General features: G+C 43.8%; 1 protein-coding gene across 4 annotated transcripts in view; it reads left to right on the top strand.

Moving 5' to 3' along the window:
* The first annotated feature begins 578 nt into the window (after positions 1 to 578).
* The window catches only part of UMPS (uridine monophosphate synthetase), a 35,054-nt gene continuing 10,369 nt past the window's right edge, over positions 579 to 25,263 (top strand). For 2 of the 4 annotated variants that reach the window (XR_009213097.1, XR_004247663.2), the window contains exons 1-8: positions 579 to 767; positions 5,277 to 5,430; positions 7,767 to 8,438; positions 10,211 to 10,386; positions 12,316 to 12,430; positions 14,083 to 14,361; positions 17,149 to 17,284; positions 17,828 to 18,011. Coding sequence is in view for 1 of the 4 variants with exons in the window: in XM_032149981.2 (XP_032005872.1) it covers positions 612 to 767; positions 5,277 to 5,430; positions 7,767 to 8,438; positions 10,211 to 10,386; positions 12,316 to 12,430; positions 14,083 to 14,252 (1,443 nt within the window). In the remaining 3 variants the exon portion in view is untranslated. Of the gene's footprint in view, positions 768 to 5,276; positions 5,431 to 7,766; positions 8,439 to 10,210; positions 10,387 to 12,315; positions 12,431 to 14,082; positions 14,458 to 17,148; positions 17,285 to 17,827; positions 18,063 to 25,263 lie in introns of those variants that run through there. The other 2 variants (XR_009213096.1, XM_032149981.2) reach the window with 2 other exon arrangements.

The following is a 25,263-nucleotide window of genomic DNA, read 5'->3' as shown; positions in this document are numbered from 1 at the left end:
CTATTACCTAAGCATTTGAGATACGCCAAAGGAAATAAAAAAGTACTCCTCCAGGAAGCAGAGTACAGACAAAAGAGGTAATGAATACTGTAATGATCTAAGTGCTATATATTCCTATGTGCAAACTTCATAAAGTTAATAAAAGAATTGAGTAAAGGTCCCTGTCTTTGATAACTTATATTCTATTTGGAGAAACATGGGGGGGGGGGCGGTAAATCGTGGCTAATAACTAGCAAATATAACGTGCTAGGCCAAGGAGTAGAGATAATTCAGAGAACTAGTCGAGAAGGCACTGGCTATTAAAAAATGGACAGGATTTATGCAAACTCTCATGAAAGGTTGGACTTCATGATCCTACAGTCAATCTAGCTGTTCTGGGCTTTGAAGCCCAGCGACCCCATCCAGAAGAAACCAGGAGAAGCACAAACTGGCGCTAGGTTCGCTACCACCCACCTGACCCTTGAGCCCGGGGAAACCCACAGGTGGGTGCAGCAAGCCCGGGAAGCTGCAGACGAGGCAGGCGGAAGAGGTGGGGCTTCGCGGGTCACGTCATCGGGGCGCCAGAGGCCCGGGGCGCCTGGGAGTTTGAAGCAAACAGGCAGCCCGCGACAATGGCGGCCGCTGGTGCAGCTTTGGGGCCATTGGTGACGGATCTGTACGACGTGCAGGCTTTCAAGTTTGGGGACTTCGTGCTGAAGAGCGGGCTCTCCTCCCCCATCTACATCGATCTGCGGGGCATCGTGTCTCGACCGCGTCTTCTGAGTCAGGTGCTGGCCTAGGAAGGGAAAGGACAGGGCTTGGTGGCGGGAAAGAGGACAAGGAAATGGAAGAGGGTGACAGGAGTTGGGCCGTGAGTGAGAGCAAAAGGGCCAAGCAGGCAGACCGACCCTACTCTTGGTTTGGGGAGTAAGCATGAGAAGCACAGAGGCCAGGGGTTGGGCTCTTTGAGAGTCGTCTGTTCTTTCACCCACGGGCTTAGACACGTGTTTTGCAAAAAGTCGGGAAACCCAGTTTGGAACCCTTTCTGGCACTGAAGCACACTTGAATGAATTCTGTGTATTTAACTCTAAGAAAATTAGACTTGCGGCCGGGCGTGGTGCCTCATGAGTGTAATACCAGCACTTTGGGATGCCTAAGTGGGCAGATCACCTGAGCCCCAGGAGTTCGAGACCAGCCTGGGCAACATGACGAGACCCCCGTCTCTACAAAAAATTAGCTGGGTGTGGTGGCGCACGCCTGGGACGCTGAGGTGGGAGGATCACCTGAGCCTGGGAGGTCAAGGCTGCAGTAAGTTGTCATTGCACCACTGCACTCCAGCCTGGGCGACAAGTGAGACCATGCCTCAAAAAACAAACAAACAAACAGACCGGGAAAACGTGGGTAGGCAAAGAATTCAGTAGCTGGGAAAATACTTGTGAGAAAAGGAAAATAGAAGAACCTGAACCCTGTGATGTATACAAAATTTATCAGAGCCCAGAGAGACTTCAACCGTGCTCCCCTATGCAGCCCCAGGGACAATTATTTAAAGGAATTTTGTCTCTGACTAGCTGTCTCCCCCATTATCTTCATGTACCTGGAATTTGTGATACAAAGAACAATGTATAGCTAATCAATCGCTTGTGTTATTATTTTATTTATTTATTTTTTAGATGGGGTCTCTCTTACGTCACCCAGGCTGGAGTGCAGCTCTGTGATCATAGCTCACTGCAGCCTGGAACTCCTGGGCTTAAGAGATCCTCCTGCCTCGGGTGAGCACGGGCTCATGCCTGTAGTCCCAACTTTGGGAGGCTTTCTTTGGGAGGCTGAGGCGGGTGGATCACTTAAGGTCTGGAGTTCGAGACCAGCCTGGCCAACATGGTGAAACCCTGCCTCTACTGAAAATGCAAAAATTAGCTGGGCGTGGTGGTGCGCACCTGTAATCCCAGCTACTCAGGAGGCTGAGGCAGGAGAATCAGGAGGTTGCAGTTAGCCGAGATTGAGCCACTGCACTCCAGCCTGGGCAACAGAGGGAGACTGTCTCAGAAAAAAAAAAAAAGAGAGATCCTCTTACCTCAACCTCTGAGTAGCTAGAACTACAGGCATGTGCCATCATGCCCACCAAATTAAAATTTTTTTTTTTTTTTTTTTTGTAGAGAGGAGGTCTCACCATACTGCCCAGGCTCATCTCGAACTCCTGGCCTCAAAAGATCCTCCTGCCTTGGCGGCCTCCCAAGTAGCTGGGACTACAAATGCCTGGTGCCACCCCCCGGGCTACCTCCTGCTATTTCAATGCAAATTCTTGGTGAACATAGGAACTGCCCCTTCTTTTGCTTTAAAAATCCACTTGTAACTACTGTAATCGAAGCCTATAGTCAGGGCAACTTAAATTTATGCTTTGGGTTGCACTCCTTGAACTTGGCACAAATTAGTGTTCTACTCATATTAATTTTGCCTCAGCCTCTTCCTTTTAGGTCCACACTTGGAAGGGCTGTTTGGAAAGGGGAGTTGAATTTTGCACTGTGCGGCCAGAAGCAATAATTAAGACTAGAAGGTGGACATATTGGGAAAGCAGGTTTTTAGTCAATATAAGGAAAATTTTTGTACAAATTAGAGGTTTCTAATACAGTGCTTCTAAACTTTGAGTATATATGAATTACCTGGGAATTTTGTTAAAACGCAGAATCCAGTTCTGTAGCTCTGAGACTGGATCTGAGGTTGTGCATTTCTAACAAAGTGCCAGCTGCAGACCACACTGAGTAGAGGGCTGTAAATATGCTTTCCAATAGAGTTTGCTACTACACATGTTACTATTGAGCATTATGAATTTTTAAGTATAAATAGTCATATATGGCCAGTGGCTATCATATTGGACTGCACAGATAGAGGACATTTCCATCATTGCAGAAAGTTCTATCTAGAAGACATATAAGTTTCCTCAGCCCACTTAAGGGTTTATGTTCACTAGGGACCACTTTGTGTGGTTATTGTAACAAGTATTGAAGATAGGTTGGACTATTAAGGTTGCAGTACTTTGGAGTATTAACTTCTCACCATCCAGAATCTTGCTATGGTGTATCTTGGCAATGTGGAGAATTACTAAGGATTTTCTAGGGAAAACATTTTATTTTAATAAGCCAGCTGATAAATGACAGAAAACGTTTTTTGATAACTAGATCATGGTGTGTGTGTGTGTGTGTGTGTGTGTGTGTGTGTGTGTGTGTATTTTGGTGATTAATTGGGGAGGAGTTCAAAACATGGAGAGACTTGAGTATAACAAAACTCCTTTTCACATCTTATGCGAATAGAATTTCTCAGTATTTACATCCCAAAAAGCAATATAATTTATGCTAAACCCTAACTTCCCTGAATAAGTGATATTTGACTATAGTACTATATACACATTAGTGTACATAAAGTAACTGGAGAGGAAAGGTAGCATTAACTCACTAAAAACGCATTTTCCAAATCTGTTTTTATCCCTCTGTCAAAATTTGCAAATCATGTTTTAATCATATGCTTGTAATAATTTAATAATATACAGAAGAATTCTCTTCTTTAAAAAGTACAATTTCCATTTTCTTTTCCTCAAGAGAATAGTTTCTCTTCAATCCTTAAGGATTCAGCTCCTTACATGGGCTTTGGTGGGGGTCATGAGGCAGCACCCACAGGTTTAAATCAGGGTGGGGTATTTGGTCCTTGTGGGATTCACAAGATGGATTACTGACTACCTTGCTGTGAATGACACAGCTCACACCTTAACATAGCTTCGCATGCAGCTTGAGAAGAACATAGGAGGCAAAGTTGCTCACTGCAGTAATGTCCCTGACTGCTGCAGCCTCTACCATGTTTTGCACGACGGGCTTCTTTAATAGTCTTTTCCTTGGGCATGCATTGGACATAGTATGTGCCACTACTGGCCACAGCCCTTTTTGGCACGATCATTGTTCCTTTCTTTTCTTTGTCATCTTGGAAGTAAGGACCTGAGAGAGCTACATAAGAATTCTTGACACCTAGAGACTTATGGTCATGGGAAATTTTTTTAAATTACCATTTTAAATTTCAGTTTACATACATATAGACAAGTATGACAGAGGGATCAGTAAAAGCTTTTCAAGTATAATCATATGTTGCTTTAGAATAAAATTCTGTGGACACAGTGGAGTGAAAATATGAGTTGGAAAAAGATGTAAAAAATTTTAAACTTTTCATAGTCCAGCAATTTCATGTTTTGTTTTTTTTAAATGGAGATGGTGGATATCCAGTCACTAGCATTTGTATTCCAAGTTTATTCCTTAAAAAGAGTGATAAAACAGTTCTAAGATAATATGTTAGTATTTTTAGTACTAGAAATTACATTCTCTGCAACTTAAAATAGTCATAGGTTTGTTTTTTTTACTCTTTAGAAGTACTGGAGTAAACCTATGACGTAGTTCACAAAGCAACTCAGTGATTGTTTGCTTTTTTTTTTTTTTTTTAAATGAGGTGGTCTTGGGTGGGAATATGTATCCTAACATTAAAATGTGATAATTTATGTGGAAAAGGAGATTATAAAATAGCAATTCACACAATAGTCTGTATTTATGAAACTTCCTAATTGAAGGCTTCTTTCAGGATATATAACTAAAAGATGATAGGTTTAGATACTCAGCCTAATGGGTTACTGAGGGAAACCAGGAAGTCGGGACCATCCTTAGTCTTTGGGGTCAGCATCATGAGCTTCCCCAGCACATCTCAGGTTGCCTTCAGAACATACTCTGAGTCTGGTTGAATAGATTCATTCTTGTGTTTTTAGATTTATATTTGTGTACTGGGTTTATGGAGAGGGTAATAAAAAGGCATTTTTTTTTTCTCCAATCAAGTTTGAGACTTACCCCCACTAGTTTATTACTGTCTTTTCTGTTATGTTGTTAGATGTTTATACACTATTTAAAATAGTTACAATAGGCTGGGCACAGTGGCTCACGCCTGTAATCCTAGCACTTTGGGAGGCCAAGGTGGGCGGATCACAAGGCCAAGAGTTCGAGACCAGCCTGACCAACATAGTGAAACCCCATCTCTACTAAAAATACAAAGAAATTAGCTGGGCGTAGTGGCGTGCACCTGTAATCTCAGCTGCTTGGGCGGCTGGGGCAGGAGAATCACTTGAACCCAGGAGGCAGAGGCTGCAGTGAGCCGAGATCGCACTACTGCATTGCAGCCTGGGCGACAGGGCGAGACTCCGTCTCAAAAAATAAAAAATACAAAATAAAATAAAATAGTTACAATAAAACATTGTTTATGTGTTCATTTTCTTACAGGTTGCAGATATTTTATTCCAAACTGCCCAAAATGCAGGGATCAGTTTTGACACGGTGTGTGGAGTGCCTTATACAGCTTTGCCATTGGCTACAGTTATCTGTTCAACCAATCAAATTCCAATGCTTATTAGAAGGAAAGAAACAAAGGATTATGGTAAAATAAAAGTAACATAAAGCATTAAGTTAATTAATCTGTAACATCATACTGTTAGAATTTTTCCGCTTCTGTGCACTAATGTTTTACCAGAGTCATCTTGAGTTCTTTAAGTTGTTACTGCTTGTAGAATTTATAATTGTTACTATAAGTCACCTTCCTTTTTTTAGACTAGGGTGAAATGCTTTGTATTGATTAGGAAATGAAAAGTGCTTTTTTTGGTACTGTATCTATGAAACGCCAACATTTTTTTTTTTTTTACCAGCCCTTCCCTTATCAGCAAAATGTTGTAACAGCACATACTTTCCCAGTATGTTTGTATTTAAACTTCATGAAAACTAATCCATGGATAAAATTACTCTCATAAAGCAGTGTAAACACCTCAGAGAGATATTTTTGTGGGTTCATGGCAATAGATTATCAGGTGACTTGCTTTAAAACCTGAAAATTTGTCCAGGCACCGTGGCTCACGCCTGTAATCCCAGCACTTTTGGAGGCCGAGGTGGGCGGATCACTTGAGGTCAGGAGTTGGAGACCAGCCTGACCAACATGATAAAACTCCGTCTCTACTAAAAATACAAAAATTAGCTGGGCGTGGTGGTGTGCACCTGTAGTCCCAGCTACTGGAGAGGCTGAGGCAGGAGACGCGCTTGAACCCAGGAGGTGGAGGTTGCAATGAGCTGAGATTGCACCACTGCACTCCAGCCTGGGCGACAAAGTGAGACCCTATTTCAAACAAAAAAAACCCTGAAAATTGGCCAGGCACAGTGGCTCACACTTGTAATCCCAGCACTTTGGGAGGCCAAGGCAGGAGGATAGCTTGAGCTCAGGAGTTCGAAACCAGCTTTGGCAACATAGTGAGACTTTGTCTCTACAAAAATAAAAAAAGGATACAAAATTAGCTGAGTGTCACAGTTACATGGGAGGCTGAGGCAGGAGGATGCCTTGAGCCCAGGAGCTGAAGGTTGCAGTGAGCTATGATTATGCCACTGCACTGCACCCTGGGTGACAGAGCAAGACTATCAAAACATAAATAAAACCTGAAAAGCAATCTTAATGATAGTAAGGAATTAATGGGCTTTTTTGTTTATGTTGGTTTATTAGTGTTTTGTTACTTTTTTTTAAACAAATCCTTCTTCTACAGATGCATTCTAAAAATTTTTATGATAAAAGAAGCATATTAGTTGAGTTTTTGTTGCATAAGGGCAGTGTTAGTTTTTCTGTTTTTGTTTTTTGTTTTTTTGAGACAAGGTCTCACTCTGTTGCCCAGGCTGGTCTTAAACTCATGGTCTCAAGCCATCCTCCTGCCTCATCCTCCCAAAGTGCTGGGATTACAGGTGTGAGCCACTGCACCCAGCTGAGATTTTCTGAGCTAAAAAAAAACTGTGTGAATCCCTACCCATAAGAAAACTCTTATTTCTATTTTCTTATTTTATCTTTTAAAAAATGTTTCTAGAATGAAATTATGCATTTTTAAATATACTATAAATACTTGCAGTCTTGTATTCTAGCTTAAGCTGATTCAGTTAAACTTGCCAGTTGTTCAAGAGGCAGAAAGGATTTGATGAGTCTATAAAGTCTACAGCCCAAGTTATTTACATTTTGTAGATTATCTGAAAATAGTCTGTAGTGGGATTTGGGTAGAGAAGTATATATTTAGTCACATTGCATTATAGAATTCTTTAGATTGTAGTAATGGGTCTAAATGATTGCTGAATATTTTTCCTTCTGAATTTGTATCTTCAAAAAGCCAATTATTTGGCTGATCTTGAATAGTGAACTTAAAATACTTTGATGGAAAAAGGAATTATTTCATTCGTGATATTGGATTATTCTGTTTCATAACTTTCCTTGATCTAGGTGATCTTGCTGTAAGAAACTCTGTATTTAGGCTGGACATGGTAGCTCACACCTATAATCCTAGCACTTTGGGAGGCTGAGGCGGGAGGATCACTTGAGCTCAGGAGTTCAAGACCAGCCTAGGCAACATAGTGAGACCTCATCTCTATGATAAAACAAATTTTTTTTAAAGCAAAAAAAAAAAACTCTCTTCGAAAATTTGATCATAAAACACATTAAGCAGTGTTTATAATGCAAAATAATTTACTTGATTTACTATAAATATACTGTATGTGTAACTGGCAAGTTTGGTATACGGAGTTGGCTTTATACATAAATATACTGTATGTGCAACTAGCAAGTTTGGTATACAGAATTGGTATACACATATACTGTATGTGTAACTGACAAGTTTTGTATACAGAGTGTGTGTACATATATACACACATATACATACATATTTAAATTTGGAATCAGCAAAATTTTTTCTTTTCTAGGAACTAAGCGTCTTGTAGAAGGAACTATTAATCCAGGAGAAACCTGTTTAATCATTGAAGATGTTGTCACCAGTGGATCTAGTGTTTTGGAAACTGTTGAGGTTCTTCAGAAGGAGGGCTTGAAGGTCACTGATGCCATAGTGCTGTTGGACAGAGAGCAGGGAGGCAAGGACAAGTTGCAGGCACACGGGATCCACCTCCACTCAGTGTGTACCTTGTCCAAAATGCTGGAGATTCTCGAGCAGCAGAAAAAAATTGATGCTGAGACAGTTGAGAGAGTGAAGAGATTTATTCAGGAGAATGTCTTTGTGGCAGCGAATCATAATGGTTCTCCCCTTTCTATAAAGGAAGCACCCAAAGAACTCAGCTTCAGTGCACGTGCAGAGCTGCCCAGGATCCACCCAGTTGCATCGAAGCTTCTCAGGCTTATGCAAAAGAAGGAGACCAATCTGTGTCTATCTGCTGATGTTTCAGAGGCCAGAGAGCTGTTGCAGCTAGCAGATGCTTTAGGACCTAGTATCTGCATGCTCAAGACTCACGTAGATATTTTGAATGATTTTACTCTGGATGTGATGAAGGAGTTGATAACTCTGGCAAAACGCCATGAGTTCTTGATATTTGAAGACCGGAAGTTTGCAGATATAGGAAACACAGTGAAAAAGCAGTATGAAGGTAAGTGTATTATTCAGGAATCTGCAAGAATCAGAAATCCAACTTAAACTGAAGAAAAAAAAGGAAATGCTCATGTCATTGAAAGTCCATTCATAGAGCAGGCTGTCAAGCGTGGTTGGATCCAGGAGCTCAAGTGATATCTTCATGACTTGCTTTCTCTCCATCTCTCAGCTCTGCTTTCTTCTCTGTTGACTTCTTTCTCAGGTAGGCATACTCTACATGCTCACCCCAAACCAATCACTCTAGCTTGGGACGTAGAATACCTTCATTAACTAGCCTGGACAATTTGCTCTGCAACTGTGAGGTTGTTAACTCTGTTTGACCTTCTTGAAATAAGAACCAGGCAGGGATAATTTCCTTAAAGAAAATGGGTGTGCTAGTACCAGAAGAAGGGTATGTGTCAGGGCAAGCAAATTTGACAGGTGTCCTTGGCAGAATATGATGTTTTGAATGAAAATTCCACATAAAGGAAACAATGAAAAAGAAGTATAAAATGGTAAGATTTATTTGTAGCAGAAAAAGTTCTATTGATAAACATTATTTAAAGATTTTTCTTGTATCAAATAGGGACCCAAAGTAGTGCATGTGTTGGTTGAGAAAAATGCTTAGTTCTGCTGCCTATTCTATGCAAATTTCTGTGTTTTTACAACTGTGTGATCAGATTATAATGCATTTTTCACTTAACCTTGTAACAGATATTTGGTTGTGTTATATAACATTTTTTGTAGGCATCTTTGAGGTAACTTTTCTTTAATGTACGCATGTTCATAAGCTATTTCTTTAAAACAGATTTGTCTTTAAGTGACTTCTTCATGTGCTTAAGATTTCCTGCCCTCATCACATTACCTAGCTTACTTTAGCTGATTGACTGATATAAGAGTTTTATACAAACTTTCTTCAGCTCTGCAGAGTTTTTTCGAAAATCAGGCTTGTTACTGTCCGCTTTTAAAAGGAATATAGTTGCCTATTAAAATTAAATAGCTAAGGAGATCTAAGGAACACGTAGAAATATTGAGCAATAATAAAGCTGCTGAGAGACCCCTGCAGAGTGAAAACTTGTCATCTTCAAGAAGAATTTTATTTTTATTATTATTTTTTTTGAGACACGGTCTTGCTCTGTTGCCCAGGCTGGAGTGCAGTAGTGCAATCTTGGCTCACTGCAACTTCCACCTCCTGGGCTCAAGTGATCCTCCCACCTCAGCCTCCCAAGTAGCTGGGACCACAGGCATGCGCCGCCACACCTCGCTAATTTTTTGTATTTTTGGTAGAGATGGAGTTTTGCCATGTTGCCCAGGCTGGTCTCGAACTCCTAAACTCAAGCAACCTGCCCACCTCAGCCTCCCAGAGTACTGGGATTACAAGCATGAGCCACCATGCTCAGCTTCAAGAGGAATTTTTAAATGTTATCCTTGACATCAATAAATGTTTGTCTTCACTGGAGTCCCTTTCTAATAGCATGAGCTTTATTTGTGGTCATGAGCTTCAGCCTTCAAGGAAAAACAGTCCTGTTAGTGTTCCAGATAAGCCAAGCACAGACCTTGAAAGTTTTTTCTCATTGTAATCTCTCACCCAGCTACTTACCTAAATAACAGATACAGTTTTCACAGATGGAACCATGGGTCTGCTGATAAACACTGAAGTTCCTGAAGAGTTTGATTCTCTCATTAACATGTTACTGGGAGATTATTTCATATTGTAGTTGGTTGACTGGACAAGAGGTTAGAGGTTTTGTTTAAAAATCAGCAAATATCTTTTTTCCCCCTTCTTCTTAGGAGGTATCTTTAAAATAGCTTCCTGGGCAGATCTAGTAAATGCTCACGTCGTGCCAGGCTCAGGAGTTGTGAAAGGCCTGCAAGAAGTGGGCCTGCCTTTGCATCGGGGGTGCCTCCTTATTGCGGAAATGAGCTCCACCGGCTCCCTGGCCACTGGGGACTACACTAGAGCAGCGGTAAGTGGTGGGGGGACTGGGTGAGAGGGGGCAGGGGCTGCTATGCTGCATGCTATAGGGCAAGAAGGTATCTCCTAATCTGGTGTCTCTGGAACCTCTGCCAAAAAAAAATCCAGTTCTTGTTAGTGTGACAGTATATTAATACTAGTTGGATAGAATTCCTTGATAGTTAATAGCATTTTATATCATGTAGTGGACACTTCAGGAATTTGAATTATACTCCAAGAGAAACTTTGAGACCCAGATAGTTAGTTAAACAAACACTAAATCTACCAGGACTTTAAGATAATGTCTTTTTCATCTTACCATGAATTGAGAGAAGATGAGAAGAGCTTCCCAGACATGCAGTTTCTCAGAATCTCCCGAGTCCTACAGAGATGCACATTCCCATGACAGCAGCCCACGTGCAGTGGCTTTCTCTTATTCTTGTCAGATATTTTAGAATATAATATTTTTTAAAATTGCCATGGGGGCTGGGTGCAGTTGCTCACACCTGTAATCCTAGCAGTTTGGGAGGCCAAGGCAGGAGGATTGCTTGAGGCCAGGAGTTGGACGTCATAGTGAAATCTTCTCTCTCAAAAAAATGAAAAAGAAAATTAACCAGGCATGGTGATACGTGCTTATAGTCCCAGCTGCTTGGGAGGCTGAGGTGGGAGGATTGCTTGAGCTTCAAGATCAAGGCTGCAGGGAGCCATAATCATGCCACTTTACCTCAGCCTGGGCAAGAGTAAGAGCCTATCAAAAAAAATAAGAAATAAAAAGCCCCAAGAAAATCCCCATGACTTTTTTCACCCATGTGAAGATTCTAGAAGTAAAGGATTTCCATTTTTTCTTATTACTTCAGACTGTCTGGAGACTTAACTCATATGGCCCTACAGTCAGGTTTTAACCCTATCCCTGAATTGACTATAAATGTCTGATTTCCCAAGTCTCAAAAGCACAGGGGCCATGAGTCAGTTTTAATATTTGGCATTCTGGGAGTCTGGGTCTGGCTCAAGGACAAGACATGACTTGTTTGTTGGCAGTAGTACTTGGTGACAAGAATGAATGTATCAATGTGTGTCTCAGGTCTCGAAGTACCGAGGCTGGAGTGCAGTGGTGGTAGTGAGTCAGGTCTCCAGGAAGTATCAAATAAGAAGGGAAGTATGGGAGTCACGTCTCGGGGAAAGTACCTACCGAATCAGAAAGCCAGGCAGACCTTCTAAAGAGACTTTTATGAATGTGAGATAATAGTAAAGAAATTGGGGAGACCAGTTGATGTTACAGAAGAGGGAAAGTGGTAGAGGTGAGATTTCTTTAGCTCTTGAAAGCATAGCTGTTCTTTACATGACAGCTGCCTTTGGATATGGAGTACCCCATCTGTAGATAGTCAGTAAGCCTTGAATGTGGTTTCATACCATTATAATATGTTCTAGAGTACTCGCCTCAAATCCTTTTTGGAAGTAGATGGGTCACCAAGCATTATTAGAAATAAGAAATTATGCAGCATCTTGATTTTAGATGCACATAGTATAGGATTTCTGTTTTACGTATAGTTTATTGCGGGAAGGGAAGGGAAAGGGTTATCTCAGAGTCTTAATGAAACAAATGTGTTTTATTATGGTTTCTATCTAAGATGACCTGTTTCAGATATAGTAACTTTATATATATGGAATGAGAAAAGGCATCTATAATACAGCAAAGTTTCTAACTAGATAATAGAGCATAAGCCGGGCATGGTGACTCACCTGTAACCCCAGCACTTTGGGAGGCCGAGGTAGGAGGATCCCTTGAGCCCAGGAGTTCAAGACCAGCCAGGGCAATATAGGGAGACTTCGTGTCTTTTTTTTTTTTTTTTTTTCTAAGTTTTGAAAAAATAGAGCATATTTTTACTTTTATTCTGTGTGATTAACTGTTTTCTTGTAATATGTCCTATTACATTCCATTTAGGTTAGAATGGCTGAGGAGCACTCTGAATTTGTTATTGGTTTTATTTCTGGCTCCCGAGTAAGCATGAAACCAGAATTTCTTCACTTGACTCCAGGAGTTCAACTGGAAGCAGGAGGTAAATCTGGTCACTGGTCGTAGCTCTTCCAAAAATGCTTCTTTACCCATGGCAGGCAAAATAAAACTTTGCATGTTATTGTACACTTGCTTAAGAAAAGCCTTCTTAGTCTAGAACAATAATGAATGAGCCCTTTGGTAACTATGTATCTTTGGAAAAGTCAGTTTACTTCTTTTAGTCTCATTGTCTGTAAAATGGGGATGATAACAGTATTGACCTCATAAGGTAATCAAGAGGCTTTAATGAGATAACATGTAGAATATTTAACACAATGTGTTGGCACAGAGTAAACACTCTGTACTTGGAAGCCCTTATTCGTAAGCTCTCATAATTCTTTGACTAGATACTATAGTTAGGGTCGAAGCTTTTAAGAATACTTAAAGTATCTTGGATTTGGAAGATAATAAGCCATTTAACAGAATGCTTCTGGAATAGCGGAATTTAATAAAACAAAAAAGCAAAATTTAAGGATTAGGGTTTATGGATAGTCTGTGTGACCACTTGATGGGGTTCTTGTATATGGTAGTGGTCAGGTTAGACTTGCTCAACAGTGCCTTGTGGTGATTCTGAGATGTGTGCTAAAATTTTCTTTAATTGTGAGGCCAATCTTTATTGTATTTTTTTGATATTGAACCTTTCTTGGCAATATATGAGTTTTACTTCTTTTTTTAATATATTGTTAAGCTACAGATGATCTAAAATTTGACATTGAGGGAGTGAATATTTAGGGCAACTTGAATCTATGCTTCTGGAAAAAAATTACATGAAAAAAATAATGATAAATAAGGCTGGGTGCAGTGGCTCATGCTCGTAATCCCAGCACTTTGTGAGGCCGAGGTGGGCAGATCACCTGAGGTCAGGAGTTCAAGACCAGCTTGGCCAAAATGGCGAAACCCTGTCTCTACTCAAAATACAAAAATTAGCCAGGCGTGGTGGTGCACGCTTTTAATCCCAGCTACTCAGGAGGCTGAGGCAGGAGAATCGCTTGAATCTGGGAGGCGGGGGTTGCAGCGAGCCAAGATTGCACCATTGCACTCCAGCCTGGGTGACAGAGCAAGACTCTGTCTCAAAAAAATAAAATAAAATAAATAAATAGGGCTGGGCGCAGTGGCTCATGCCTGTAATCCCAGCACTTTGGGAGGCCAAGACGGGCGGATCATGAGGTCAGGAGATCAAGACCATCCGGGCTAACATAGTGAAACCCCGTCTCTACTAAAAAATACAAAAAATTAGCCGGGCGTGGTGGCGGGCACCTGTAGTCCCAGCTACTTGGGAGGCTGAGGCAGGAGAATGGCGTGAACCTGGGAGGCAGAGCTTGCAGAGAGCCGAGATAGCGCCACTGCACTCCAGCCTAGGCGACAGAGCGAGACTCCGTCTCAAAAAAAAAATAAAAAATAAAAGTAAATAAATAAATAAATAAAATAAACTTTACCATTGAAAAGGAGTTGGTGAGCATCTTTCTCCATTTGATGTCTCTGGCCTACCCAGTGAGTCTCTTCAGCTCCTGTTTTTACCCAGTTGCTGTACAAAAGGGAACGAAAGTAGGGGCATGTTTTTATTTAAAGCTGGTTAGATACTTTTTCAGAGAAGTCATGTGACAGGTTTTCTGATTTTTGTATTATGTTAAACAGTAGTTTTTGTGTTTCTTGCAGGAGATAATCTTGGCCAACAGTACAATAGCCCACAAGAAGTTATTGGCAAACGGGGTTCCGATATCATCATTGTAGGTCGCGGCATAATCTCAGCAGCTGATCGTCTGGAAGCAGCGGAGATGTACAGAAAAGCTGCTTGGGAAGCGTATTTGAGTAGACTTGGTGTTTGAGTGCTTCAGATACATTTTTGTGAAGACATTGAAGATACGTGGTCCCCCTGAAAGTCACTGGCTGGAAATAATCCAATCATTCCTGCTTGGATTCTTCCACAGGGCCTGTGTAAGAATGGTTTCTGGAGTTCTCATGGTCTTTGGGAAATATTGAGTAATTTGTAATCACTGCATTGATACTATAATAAGTTCATTCTTAAGCTTGTTTTTTTTGAGACTGGTGTTTGTTAGACAGCCACAGTTCTGTCTGGGTTAGGGTCTTCCACATTTGAGGATCCTTGCTATCTCTCCATGGGACTAGACTGCTTTGTTATTCTTTTATTTATTTATTTATTTATTTTTGAGACAGGGTCTCGCTCTGTTGCCCAGGATGGAATGCAGTGGTGAGATCACGGCTTATTGCAGCCTCGACCTCCCAGGTGATCCTGCCACCTCAGCTTCCAGATTAGCTGGTGCTATAGGCATGCACCACCACATCCAGCTAAACTTCTTTATTATTTGTAGAGATGAAGTCTTGCCATGTTACCCAGGCTGGTCTCAACTCCTGGGCTCAAGCGATCCTCCTGCCTCTCAGTCTCAAAGTGCTGGGATTACAGGTGTGAGCCACTGTGCCCAGCCTAATTGCAGTAAGACAAAAATTCTAGGGCACCAAGAGGCTAAAGTCAGCACAGCTTTTCTTGTGTCCTGTATTCTCTGTCTAATGTGTTGCCCAAATAATTTCTAATTGTTAGCCATTCTCCTCCGTCTCCAGCCTAAAAGTGACAGTCCAGGTATCCACATGGGCTGGTTCCCAGAACTGCCATTGCTCACTCTCCAAAGAGGGGAAGGTGGGGAAGGGGAAGGTGACTATAGCTCAGCTCCTGAGCTAGTATCTGGCTGTTATTTCAACAACTGGAGTTGGGGTTTGGGCTCATTTTTTCCCCTAGCCAGCAGTTATGGACCAGTGGTAACACAAGTGACAGCTTCCTGTGACTGACTTCACAATTAGGAGGTCTAAGGTTCCATTTGGGTATTTGCTTAAGGATCCCACATAATTGTCCCAACTATCATTAGTAGAGGGGAGGTAAGCCTTCATTAATAATAAAGAGAAAGCCCACATTCAAGGTGGTGTTTGAGCAGGGGCAGGGTGAGGGCCATCCCGGTGCTGATTGCACCAGCACACTCACATTCCTTCTCATTTGGGGCCCACCTGCAGGAAGTGGCACAGGATCAGCCATTTCCCCACCCTTGTCAGCTGATGGCCCACTCTTCTCTGACTCAGAAGAATGCCTAGGATTTTTTTTTTTTTTGAGACAGTCTCACTCTGTCGCCCAGGCTGGAGTTCAGTGGCACGATCTCAGCTCACTGCAACTTCTGCCTCTCTGGTTCAAGCAGTTCTCCTGCCTCAGCCTCCCGAGTAGCTGGGACTACAAGCCTAGGATTTTTAACTCAGGTTTTTATTATGTTCCCTCCTGAAGTTTTTACTTCAAGAGCTTCTGCTCTGAAGTCCAATTTGGGCTTCATGTCCCCAGGGCTGCATCTCCAGGGAAATGCTGTCTGGGAGAGAGACCAACTCTCAAGGAAGAAGTGGCCACAGAAGGAGCAGGAAGAGAGTTGGCCCTCAGGGCTACTCTGGGGAAGCCAAAAGTCATGAAGGGGAGAAGAATTTTCTGACAAAAACTTGCAGGAATCTCTTAGGTGTCTTCGGTGTTGAGAGGCCTTTGGAGTGATGTGCTGAGGTCTCAGGCACCCACCTCCCTGGCTGTCACTTCCATGTGTCAGTGGTTCTCCCACTTTAGCAGGTATCAGAGTCACCTGGAGTCTTGTCAAAACAGGTGCCCAGCCCCACCCCCAGCATTTCTGATTCTGGGTAGCTCTGGGATGGGGCTTGAGAATTTGTGTTTCCAAAAAGGTCCCAGGTGATGCTGTGGTTGCCTGCGCAGGGACTGGACTTTGAGAACCACTGCACTGGTTATTCACATTTCTGCCTCTGCAGTGAGACAGCCTTGAGGACTGCCGCCTCCTGCTGAGAGTCACATGCTCCTGTCCTTTAGAAATGTGGGCTCCTGCCATCTCCAGGACGCAGGCACTGTTCCTGTTGATGAACCCTATTTTATAGGAACCCTGCTAAGGTGATTTGAGGGGAAATGAGAGGAGGCTCAAATAATCACCCAGCCCCTGCCACTTATTGAAAGTGTAGGTCCTTGTGCCCCACACCATCAGAGATTCTGCGTTAGCAGAATTTGTGGTTTGCCCAGCAGCCTGGGCATGTGCATTTCTAATGGGTGCCTCAAGTGATCTGTTTCTGATTTGTATTTCTATTGTTAAGAGTCAGCCCAGTACTGCAGGCCTCTTACCTAAGCAGAATCCCAGTCTGGCATCAAAGCTTTAGAGGACAAGTTGATTCAGGCAGAGAAGAACTTGGGCTATACAAGCGCTGTTCTTCAGCAATGAAGTATTTTGGAGGCATTAGATAGTTTAACCCTTTCTCAGTCAAGGAATATTTACAGAACATGATCTCTGGGCATTGTAACTCCTGGTCTTAGTGGGGAATATAGGGACCCCATGTCTCCATGGGGTGCACAGAATGTCTGTGAGACTGATGGAGTGGAGAACGCCATCCCCCAGCCTCTCCAGCTACTCGAGGCATTCTACAGAACATAAGCCCATAGATGTGTGTGTGTGTGTGTGTGTGTGCACTGGAGGAACCTAAGAAACTATTTGGTGCACTTCCTCTTATTTTAGAGCTCCCAAAGTGTAGCTCCAGAATCATAAAGGGATCTGCTCAGTCTCACAGCCAGCCTTTGGATCTCAGTCCCAACACTCACCCTTGTGCTACTGTCAGCTCTAAGAAAATCTGCCAAAAGTAGGCCCAGGGCCGATTTTTTGTTTTGTTTTGTTTGTTTGTTTGATACAGGGTCTTCACTCTGTTGCCCAGGCTGGAGTACATCACAGCTCACTGCAGCCTTGACCTGGGCTCAAGCAATCCTTTCAAGTAGCTGGAACTAATCTCAAGTAGCTCTCGAGAGCCTCTCTAGTGGCTGGAACTACAGGTGTGCACCACCACAGCTGGTTAATTTTTAAAATTTTTTGTAGAGACGGTGGAGGGGGTTCTCACTGTGACTCAGTGTGTGCCTGACAGCAGAGCCCACAACCTCTCCAGTTACAGTGGTTGCCATCTGGGTCATCAGACCTGGCTGCCAGGGGTGCAGCCACAGGAGAGCCAATTGCAGAGGGTGCTGGCGGCTGAGCTAGCTGCTAATGCTGGCCTGGGTGCAGTTCTCATCCAAAGTGCCCAGTGGGTGGGAGTCACTCAGTACCAGTTCTGAGCCTGAGCCCAAACTCTCGTGTTTCTGCTCACCCCTCTCTGGCTTCTGCCACCACATGGGACGAATATGCCCTGGTTAGCCCATGGCTTCTGAAGAGCAAGAGAAAGTAGAGCAGAGCCTACTCCAGCCTCCCCGATCCAACGTATGAAAGCCCCAGCTGATCTGTAAGCCTGGGAGCGTGATAAATGCTTAGTAGTGCATGCCATGGAGTTCCAGGGTGGTTTATTACACAGCAACATCTAGCTAAATATATTTAACGTGCTGCAGCTCTCTGGATCCAGCCTGGTTACCAGGAAGACAAAAACTGGGCTCCACCAAGAACCAGTCTTCTGCCTTCCCAACCATCACCTCTGGCTGCATCAGTGATCTCTCCCAGCGAAATAGCTGCTTGGCCTTGTGTGAATCCTGTACTTTAACACAGTGGACCGAGTGTCAGTCATTGAAAATGACCGTGAGTAACCCTATGGACTCTCTGCAGCTTGGTTCCTTTGCCCCTTAACAGGTGGGTATGAATCGTGTCTTCAGTGCCAGGGCTGAATGAGAAAGGGCATTCCTTTTTGAAGGAATCTGATATTAAACACAAAGCATGAGAAAAATCAGGACTCATTGGAGTTATGTTTTTAAAATATATTTTTTAAGTTATATACATTAGATATAATATATAATAGTATATATAAATAATACTATGTTGCCCAGGCTGGTCTCGAACTCCTTAGCTCAAGTGATCCTCCTGCCTTGGCTTCCCAAAGTGCTAGGATTACAGGTGTGAGCCACTGCGCCCGGCCTGTTGGAGTTCTTTACGTTTATTTTATAATCAGTGCTGTTTTATTAAATGCGGATTTTATTTTGGATTACAGGATGTAGAATGCCATATTTTTCTTAGATCATAGGGCCTTTCGCATTTGTAATTTGGTCTTGTATGAGTTGCCCTGCAATCCCTTTGTTTTCCCCATAACCCTTCCAAAGGAAGGCCACAATAGAAATACAAAGAGAAACAAAATAATTAGAATATTTTTTAACTTCTGAAGTTCAAGGTTTTGGCATAAGTCTGGTTTAGAAGCACATTTGCCTAGCCCTCTCCTTCCCACCTAGGGGGAAAGTCTTCCTCTAGACAAGAGGCAGAGGGCTCCTCAGAGTCAGATCCTGGTGTGGGCTCTTGCGTGCTGCTGTTGAATCCCAGGGAAGGAGGGAGGAAGGGCAGTCGACACCCAAAATAAGGGTGGGGAATTGTCAGCAGAGGAGGTCTGTGTCATGCTTTTCAGCGCTGGGGTTGGGGGGAGCCCAGGAGAGCAGTGAAGATCCAGAGATCCCTCGCCCCAGCTCGGCGCGCAGGGCAGTGGACTCAGGCCATGTGTGTCTGGGATAGAGCCTGAGGTGGCCTGAGCTTCCTGTGGCTCCAGAGTAACATTATAGAGAAGCTGAATTCTCCTGTTTTTCTGAAAAGGGCATGGGAGTTAGCTGAGAAGCAGACCTGGTGGGCCTGAGAGTCTTAATCGTCCTGTAAGGACAGTCAGTGGGAAGCCAACGGGCCGCACAACCAAGGTTCTCATGAGGACAGCAATGTCTTCGGGGGTGCGCTTGTGCACAGACAGCTCCACAGTCCTGCCTCCAACATCCCAACACTGCGTTGTCTCCCTGCACTTAGCAGCCCTGCAGGGTGAGATGTGGGGAGGATCCTGAAATGACTGTGTTTAACAAGACATGCTGTCCTTGTTTACCTGGAACCTAGCAATGTTGTTTTCTGCCACAACTTGAATAGATACTTGAAGTAGAGATGATGTTGAGTTAAAAAAAAAAAAAAACACGGCCGGGCGTGGTGGCTCACGCTTGTAATCCCAGCACTTTGGGAGGCCGAGGCGGGCGGATCACGAGGTCAGGAGATCGAGACCACGGTGAAACCCCGTCTCTACTAAAAATACAAAAAAATTAGCCGGGCACGGTGGCGGGCGCCTGTATTCCCAGCTACTCGGAGAGGCTGAGGCAGGAGAATGGCGTGAACCTGGGACGCGGAGCTTGCAGTGAGCCGAGATTGCGCCACTGCACTCCAGCCTGGGCGACAGAGCGAGACTCCGTCTCAAAAAAAAAAAAAATACATAAAAATATGGGTTCTTTTCAACCTGAATAGATGGCCTAAAAATTCAAATTTGCCTCATGGCATTTGCTCAAGGAAAACCAGTATAGATAGTCTTTGACCTCCTTTCCTCCCTTATCCTTTCTTCTTCTGAGGACTAAACTCTGATTTTTTTTTATCTTGCCCACATTCCTATCTAAGGGGTCTGGGGAGTCATGCCCTACAAGTCATAAATTTTTATCAGATGGGTTTTATTTAACCCTATATATCATGACTAATTTTCCAACCTGACTCTGGTATAACCTTACAAGGAAGAAAATCAAAATATTTTACCCCCAAACATGTTTATTTGCCATATTTTGAAATGGCCCTGCAAAGCTGTTCTTTGTAGGGGGAAATTAGCATCTGTAAGGAATCTCTATTAACATAGCTAGATCTTTATCTTCCAGCCTCTCCCAATCCTAAAGAGATTAACTAAGATCTGAATAGGAAACATTTGTCAGCTATTGTCTCTAAGGGCAGCCACTTACAAGACTTCAAAGAACTTTTGTCTCCACAATCTTAACCTGAACATTGCCTTTCTGTCAATCCCAGGTCTTTAGACAAACTCAACCAATTTTCAACCAGAAAATGTTTGAATTGACCTATAGCCTGGAAGCCCCCACCCTCACCCCTCCCCACCTCTACCCCGCCACCCTGCCCCTGGCTTTGAGTTGTTCTGCCTTTCGGGACCAAACCAATGCATTTCTTAAATGCATTTGATTGATGTCTCATGCCTCTCTAAAAGGTATAAAACCAAGCTGCACCCTGACCACCCTGGACACATGTTCTTGGGACCTCCTGAGGGCTGTGTCATGGGCCATGGTCACTCATATTTGGCTCAGAATAAATCTCTTCAAATATTTTACAGAGTTCCACTATTTCTGTTGACACTTCCCTCACTCCCACCATCTTGCTGCCCTCTGACTTCCCCAAGCCCCTGTGCTCTCTTCTTGGGCTATAGCATTACCTCTTTCTCACTTCTATTGCCTTCTTCCCCTCGTCAACTCCAGTGCCATCCAAGGGGGGATGTCTCCCAACTGAAATCAAGCCTACAGTCCTTGTGGCTTGAGCTGAAAAGAGACCCTAAGAAAAGGTGCTGAGTGGGAGGGAAGCCCAAGTATCCCTGGCTTCCCATCCTCCTGGGTCCTTAAGGTGCAGCTCATCACCCACGTTTTCTAAAAAATTGTTTTATGATCATGTGTCAGGACATGAATGCCAACCAGCACATGTCAGCTCATACCTGGGGCCTCCCTGATATGAAATCCTGCCAGGCCAACCTGTTGTGTCTCCCTAATGGAAAGGAGTCTTTGAAGGATTGAACTTCTGTGCAAGGAAACATGACATTTGTGTCAGTTGTCATCTTCCTCCATTTAAAAAAATAGAACAGTTCCAGGGGTTTTTGTTAACGTGTGTTGTTCTGCATTGGCAGGCCTATGCAAACCTACCCCTCAAAGTCTGAGGAAGCTGAGAGGTCAGAGAAAGGCTGACAAACCCAGTTTCTCAGAAAGAAGTATTTAATAGGGACTTAAGAACAGAAGCTATGTCTGTGTCTTGGGCAGTGGTGAGACAAGTTGTTGGATCCCTGAGCCATTATCCCCTAAACCTAGGGCTACAGACCGCGGGGAAAAGATGGATGTGAAAAGAAGGGGTGTGTAGGACAATTGCTTAAGGGCAGAACTTGAGGTAAATACAATAACATCAAGGTTGTTTAGTTAGTACCTACTCTTACACAAGGAACAATAGATAAACTGGAAATCTTAGAGAGCTTTCCAGAACAGAAGTTAATCAGAAGTCAACATGGCAGATTCACTTCCAAGATGGAGTTGCCTTGGCCTCCACATGTGGGTACCAGAGACTGCTCATGTGATGAGGACAAAAGAGAAAGATTCAAGGAGGAAGGAGAGACATTTTATAATGTATCAGTCTGCTCTTAGAGCACTTCATTTTATTTCAGTAGAGATGTATGCCCCCAAGATGGAGACTCAGATGACTCCCCAATCATGCGGCAGAATTCTGGGATAAGAAGAGACAGTCAGACTTTTTCCAGGAGCAGGTGCAGGGCAGAGGACTCTAGAGAAGGGATTCTTGAGCTTGGGTCTCACCAACCCTCACTCAAGGCCTGTGACTGTTCTCAATCTCCCCTTTTGTAAAATGGGGAAATACCTTCCCTGAATGTGGTATTTGTGGGGTAGTTGTGAGGATCAAATGAGGAGTTTGCTTTCAGTCACAGGGGTCTGATGTTCTATGTGGGTGGGACCAATGAAGCTTTCAATGATGTGTCTTCCAGGGAGGGTGTTTTTGAAATCAAAGTGAGATGATAACCCTGACAAATAGGCTTGGACTTTTTAGCATCTTCTTTGTTACACATTTATAGGCATTGTTCTGAGAAGGGTGTCTGTAGCATTCACCAGAATGCCAGAGCAGCCCATGACCCCAAAGGGTCAAGAACTCCTACCCCAGCAGGTCAGTGAGGTGGCTGCCCCTGATGGGTTGCCCCCTTGCAGTTTAGAGCTTGCCTTTTTGCACCAAGAATTCGAGGCATCTTAAAGTGAAGAGTTATGCAGCCGGGCATCTATCAGAAGGATCAGGACATGTGTGGAGGGGGAAGGTAGGAAGAGGATGGGGGTTGTTAATGGAGGGGGCAGTGGGGTTGGGTTGAGAGGAAAAGGGGTGGCACTAAGAACCCGAGCCTCTTTTTCTCTTGTCCCCATGTTATGAACAGTCTCTGGTCCACTAAGTGCATTCGGTTCCCAGCTTCCTAACCATCAAGATACCAAATCAATTATACAGGTCCCATTGTGTGACAGAAGGAAGCATCAGTCATGGGGAGAGATGGACTTCCTGACATTCACATCCAAGAGAAAGAAATTGGATATGAAGGCCTTCTCACTGACACATCACCCAACCCGTCTCGGAGGTGGCTCTCTCAGATGGGGCTGGCCAGGCAGCAACTGTCTTTCCCTGCTTCCCATGGGTCCCTCCCAAAGCAGCAACTGAGCAGGCGGGGCCTCTGGGGACTGAGAACTGTTCCTCACGCGCAGCCCCCTCACCAGCATGTGTGCCTGCTCAGCTGTCTCTCCTATTCTTCTCCCTCCAGCTCTATGTCTGCACCCCTGGAGGGTCTGAAGGCCTGAGTAGGAGCTGGGTCCTGACTATGAAGTCTGGAGCCCCAGAGCTGGGGGAGAACAGGATGCCAGGTGGGAGAGACCTAACTAGGCCTTCTCAGCTGGGGGACCTCCAGAGGAGCCCCAACGCTGAGTCGCAGCCAGGCCACAGCTGTCTGAGTGCTCACAGCCTCCATGCAGGCAGTGACCCAGCTCCAGGCATGTTCACATGCCATGCTCTGTGTTTCCAGTGCCCACTCGACAAACCCCCAGCTTCCTCAGGCACCTCACACCCCACAGGCACAACACCTCTTCCGGAGCCTCATCCCAGCGCTGTCACTGTCACTGCCTTTGCGTCTTTTACTTCTCCCCGCCTCCTCTCTGCCAGTCTCAAAGCTTGTTACTAAACTGTATTAGTCTGCTCAGGCTGCCATAACAAAATACCACAGACTGGGTGGTTTCAACAACTGTAACTTATTTTCTCATAGTTTTGGAGGCTGTGGAAGTTCAAGATCAAGTGTCAGCAGAAATGGTTTCCCCTAAGGCCTCTCCTGTTGGCTTGCAGGCAGCCACCTTCTCAGTGTCTTCACACAACCTTTCCTCTCTGCAGCCCTGGGGTCTCTACTTGGTCTTATAAAGACACCAGCTGCACTGAGTTAGGGTGCCACCCTATGACCTCATTTAATTGCAATTCATTCTTTAAAGGCTCCATCATCTCCAAATGCTATCCCATTGGGGCTTTAGGGCTTACAACAAATGCATTTTTGCAGGGACACAATCCATTCCATAACAGCTGAGTATACAAGGATATCCTCAGAAGCAAGTAGGAACCATGGTATTGGATGTCCTCCAGGGACAGGGAGGAACTAAAGGGCATACTCCAGCAGAGAAGGACCTTCTGTCCTCCCTGCCAGTTTTTCCCCATCTGTTTGCTCTTACCTGAAATTCATCCCAAGAGTTTCATGATAATCGCCTCAAGCTTTGATCCTAATTAAACAAATTTAAAAATCACATTGCTTCCCTGGAAGAGGTAGCAATTGGTTAGTTTACTAAAGTACTAGTCAATCAAGCTGAATGAGAATTCCCTTTTTTTTTTCTTTTTTGTAGAGCCAGGGTCTCATTGTGTTGCCCAGGCTGGTCTCGAACTCCTGGGCTTTGGCAATCCTCCCACCTTGGTCTCCCAAAGTGTTGAGATTACAGGCGTGAGACACCGTGCCCAGCCAAAGGCCCATTTTGATAAAAATATCCTAAAATTACAAAATGACCTATCTGGGGGTGGGTTGTGAAATGAAGCGTTTGGAATAGATTATTTTTGTGGTCACTTGCAGCTCTCTAGATAACCTTTAAAATCATACGTTGGGTCAGAATCTTGGGAGTCAGATCTCCAAACAGCTCATCCCAAGAGCTTCCAGCAGGGGGCAGCAAGGCACCGTGAGCGCTGGTTCCGTAACATCCCTCAGCGTCAGACGAAAACACCCCCACTTTCCACGTCAAGTGGAACTAGAACAAATCCTCCTTTGCTATCTGTGGCTCAAGAATGTTGTGCCCAGGCCAGGCGCGGTGGCTCACGTCTGTAATCCCAACACTTTGGGAAGCCAAAGTGGGAGGATCGCTTGAGCTTGGGAGTTCTAGACCAACCAGCCTGGGCAACATAGTGAGAACTTGTCTCTACAAAAAATTAAAACAAAGTATTATCTGGGTGTGATGGTGCACACCTGTAGTCCCAGCTACTTAGGAGGCTGTGTTGGGAGGATCATGGGAGACCAGGAGGTTGAGGCTGCAGAGAACTGAGATCACACTCTGCACTCTAGCCTGAGTGACCCAGTGAGACCCTCTCAGAAAAAAAAAAAAAAAGAATGGCATGCCCTTACAGAAAATAATGAGATTCTGAGCCAGTTAATGATTTGTCTCCAAGAAACCCAAAATTAAACAGGAGAGAAACCCAAAGTTTCTATCAAAATTACGTTTATTTTTCTCAATTCAGAAAGTCTCAACGCCATAATTTATCTGTTTAGTGTTTTCATTTACATTTGGCTTTATCCCAGAAAGGGTTTAACAGTGTCACCAAGTTACCAGGTCTCTGTTTCATCCTATTTACACAAGATGAAGGAAACTCAATCTGTTCGTATTTGCCCTAGGTAATAGGTTCTATGTAGTGACAGGCATTTGACTATTTGACTTCTTAGTGTTTGCCAAAATGAAGTAAGGGGAATTTAGTCCAGAGCTGAGGACAGATCCATTTGGAATGAAAGCATAATAACCTTGAAGTTATTCCAGTGACAAAAAATGATCAGTGAAAGATTTTCTAAGAGCAAGCAGGAATGAGGAGGCTGGCCCTCTGGCCAGCATGAGATGGGGTCTTAAGAACAGTTTGTCATTCAGTAACCTCCTAACACTCGGGCAAGCCACTTCCCCTCTCTGAGAATCAGTTTCCTCTTCTGTACATAAGGGGAGAGGGTCAGACAACCATCTCAGATATGGGAACT

This window comes from Hylobates moloch, unplaced genomic scaffold (assembly GCF_009828535.3).
Source record: "Hylobates moloch isolate HMO894 unplaced genomic scaffold, HMol_V3 SCAFFOLD_4, whole genome shotgun sequence".
Lineage (NCBI taxonomy): Eukaryota > Metazoa > Chordata > Mammalia > Primates > Hylobatidae > Hylobates > Hylobates moloch.
The sequence above is the reverse complement of the archived record's forward strand: the minus strand, read 5'-3'. Positions and strand labels throughout refer to the sequence as shown.